Source organism: Octodon degus, unplaced genomic scaffold (genome assembly GCF_000260255.1).
Source record: "Octodon degus isolate 3935 unplaced genomic scaffold, OctDeg1.0 scaffold00010, whole genome shotgun sequence".
NCBI classification, from domain to species: Eukaryota; Metazoa; Chordata; class Mammalia; order Rodentia; family Octodontidae; genus Octodon; species Octodon degus.
Window position 1 is genome coordinate 8,724,453 of NW_004524586.1, and position 2,520 is coordinate 8,726,972.

General features: G+C 48.2%; 1 protein-coding gene across 1 annotated transcript in view; it reads right to left on the bottom strand.

Annotated features, from left to right (window-relative positions):
- The window catches only part of LOC105740887 (scavenger receptor cysteine-rich domain-containing protein SCART1-like), an 18,231-nt gene extending 17,864 nt beyond the window's left edge, over window positions 1-367 (bottom strand). Inside the window, exon 1 of the mRNA XM_012513397.1 lies at window positions 331-367. Within this exon, the coding sequence (XP_012368851.1) occupies window positions 331-367 (37 nt within the window). The remainder of the gene's footprint in view (window positions 1-330) is intronic.
- Between the last annotated feature and the right edge of the window lie 2,153 nt (window positions 368-2,520).

Consider the following 2,520-nt stretch of genomic DNA (forward strand, 5'->3'; position numbering starts at 1 on the left):
CAGAGCAAACGTGTCCCCTCCCCCCACATCAGAGCCATCATCTGCCATGCTGAGCAGGTGTTCAGCCCTTCTCCTGAGCCCAGACAGTGCCAGCAACAAGTGGTGAGGCCAGGCTGGGTTTCCACCATCTGGTATAGTGCCAGCTGTGAGAAGCACCAGGAGGCACTTCCCACCGAAAAGCCCTACTGCCCACCGCTACCAATACTGAGGCTGCGTAGGAGGGTGACAGTCTCTCCCAGCCTAAGCGTAACATATTCTTGCAGTTGTGGGTCTTTCCAAGATTAGTATGCTCTGAAGAGATAGACTGAGCAATTTCACCAAAATACTTACAACCATAAATGAGACCAGCGGTCACAAGGATGCACATCTTCCTACATAGTTGGGAACACTTGAGAAGCAGCTAAATGTGCAAACCAATGATATGCATTTTTTTAAATAAAGTAAAGCACGTCGCCAGACCCAGTCCTAGCCCAGGCCCAGTGAGTGTGGGAGAGCTTCCAGCTGCCCTGCTCTGGTGGGACCTCCTGGTTCCAGCCCAGGCGCAGCATGGGTGGGACCCTATTCCACCCCCTTGGGACACCGCACACCACTCCGCACCACCTCCCTTACCACGCCTGCCAAGTAGGAATTTCTACCTCTTTCCAGCAATCCCCAAACCCAGTCCTAGCCCAGTCCCGGTGAGTGTGTGGGAGAGCTTCCGGCTACTCTGTGCCAGCAGGATCTACTGGTCCCAACCCAGGCACAGCGCAGGTGAGACCCTCTTCCACCCCCTTGGGATGCCCCCCACCACTCCACAGCACCTCTCTTACACCACTTGCCCAGTAGGAATTGCTGCTGCATTCTGGGAACCCCCAGATCCAGTCCTAGTCCAGGCCCGGTGAGTGTGTGGGAGAGCTTCTGCTACCCTGTGCTGGCATAACCTACTGGTCCAAGGCCAGGAGCAGTGTGGATGACACCCTCTTTCACCCTCTTGGTACACCCCCATCACTCCATAGTACCCTCACACACACCCTGCCCACAGTGTAGGAGTATCTGTCATGTTCTGGGAACCCCTAGATCCAGTCCTAGTCCAGGCCCGGTGAGTATGTGGGAGAGCTGCCTTCTCCCACTTGCTCCACCTTGTCCCCTCCAGACTTCGCTCAAGCCTGGCATACAGGTCTGGGGTGAAACCCTGCAGCTGCAATCCCTGCAAACAGTGTAGGGGACAGAACCACCCAGCTAGTCCAGAAGCAGAACACCTTGCCAGAGGGGCACAACAGGTTCACCCCCAAGGGCAGCAACAGAAAGGAAATGAGCACAGCAACCAGACCCAAGCCAGGCACAGCTGGATAAATCCAAACTTTGTAGATCCACAACTGAACTTCAGTAGGTATTAAGGTTATAACTATAACAAAGACCTACAACAAAGGTCAGAAGACAGTGCTACACAAAATGACAATGGGAAGGAGCAAAATGCAATCTCAGAACCCAAGTCCACCCATAACAAGTGCAGAGGACACTACCACACAACACATTGGGAATCACACAGCTGAAAGCAATGAATCAATGGCTTCTGAAATAAACAGCTGCAGAAAAGTATACAGAAACTCAGATTAGAAATGAAAATGGAAATCCCTGAATTAATAACATCTTCATTAAAGAATCAAATACAGAAACATATAGAGGAAACCCAATGCCCACCCAGAAGAAGTGCAGAGGACACTAGCTCACCTCCAAGTATGAATTAATACATCGATACTAAATAAGCAACAGCAGAAAGTAATAGAGGAACTCAGAGCAGAATTCTTTCCTACTAGCTCAGCTCAAATGTACAAATTAACAGCATTGATAGTAAAAAAGCAATAGCAGAAGTTATAGAGGAACAAAGAGTGGAATTCTTTTCTGAAATAAAAAAAGAATTCTCAGAACTCATAGCATCTGAAGTAAAGAATCAACTACAGAAACACACAGGGGAAACCCAATCTGAAAAAAACACTGCAGTCAAAGAATTTATAACTGCTTCTAAAGAAGACATGGATAGAGACCCAGTCCTAGCCCAGGTCCAGTCAGTGTGCAGAGAGCTTCCTGTTACCCTGCACCAGCAGGACCAGTCCCAGCCCAGGCGCAGCATGAGCCAGATGTTCTCTCACCCCCTCAGACCACTGCCACCACTCAGGAGTACCTCCCCCACCCCACACGCCGAGTAGGAATTTGAAAAATTAAATAAAATTGATAAGCCCCTAGCTAACCTCATCAAACAGAGGAAAGAAAAAGTTCAAATACAAGCAATAAGGAATGAAAAGGGTGCAAATATCACAGACTCAGTGGAAATTCAGAAGATTATAAATAGCTACTTTGAGAATCTTTACTCTCACAGAATAGAAGACACAGAAGAAATGGACAGATTCCTACAAATGTGCAAATTACCACAACTGAATCGACAAGATATAACCACTCTCAGTAGCCCAATAACAGTCAATGAAATACGAGATGGAATTAAAAACCTACCAGCAAAGAAAAGTCCAGGTCTGGATGGATTCA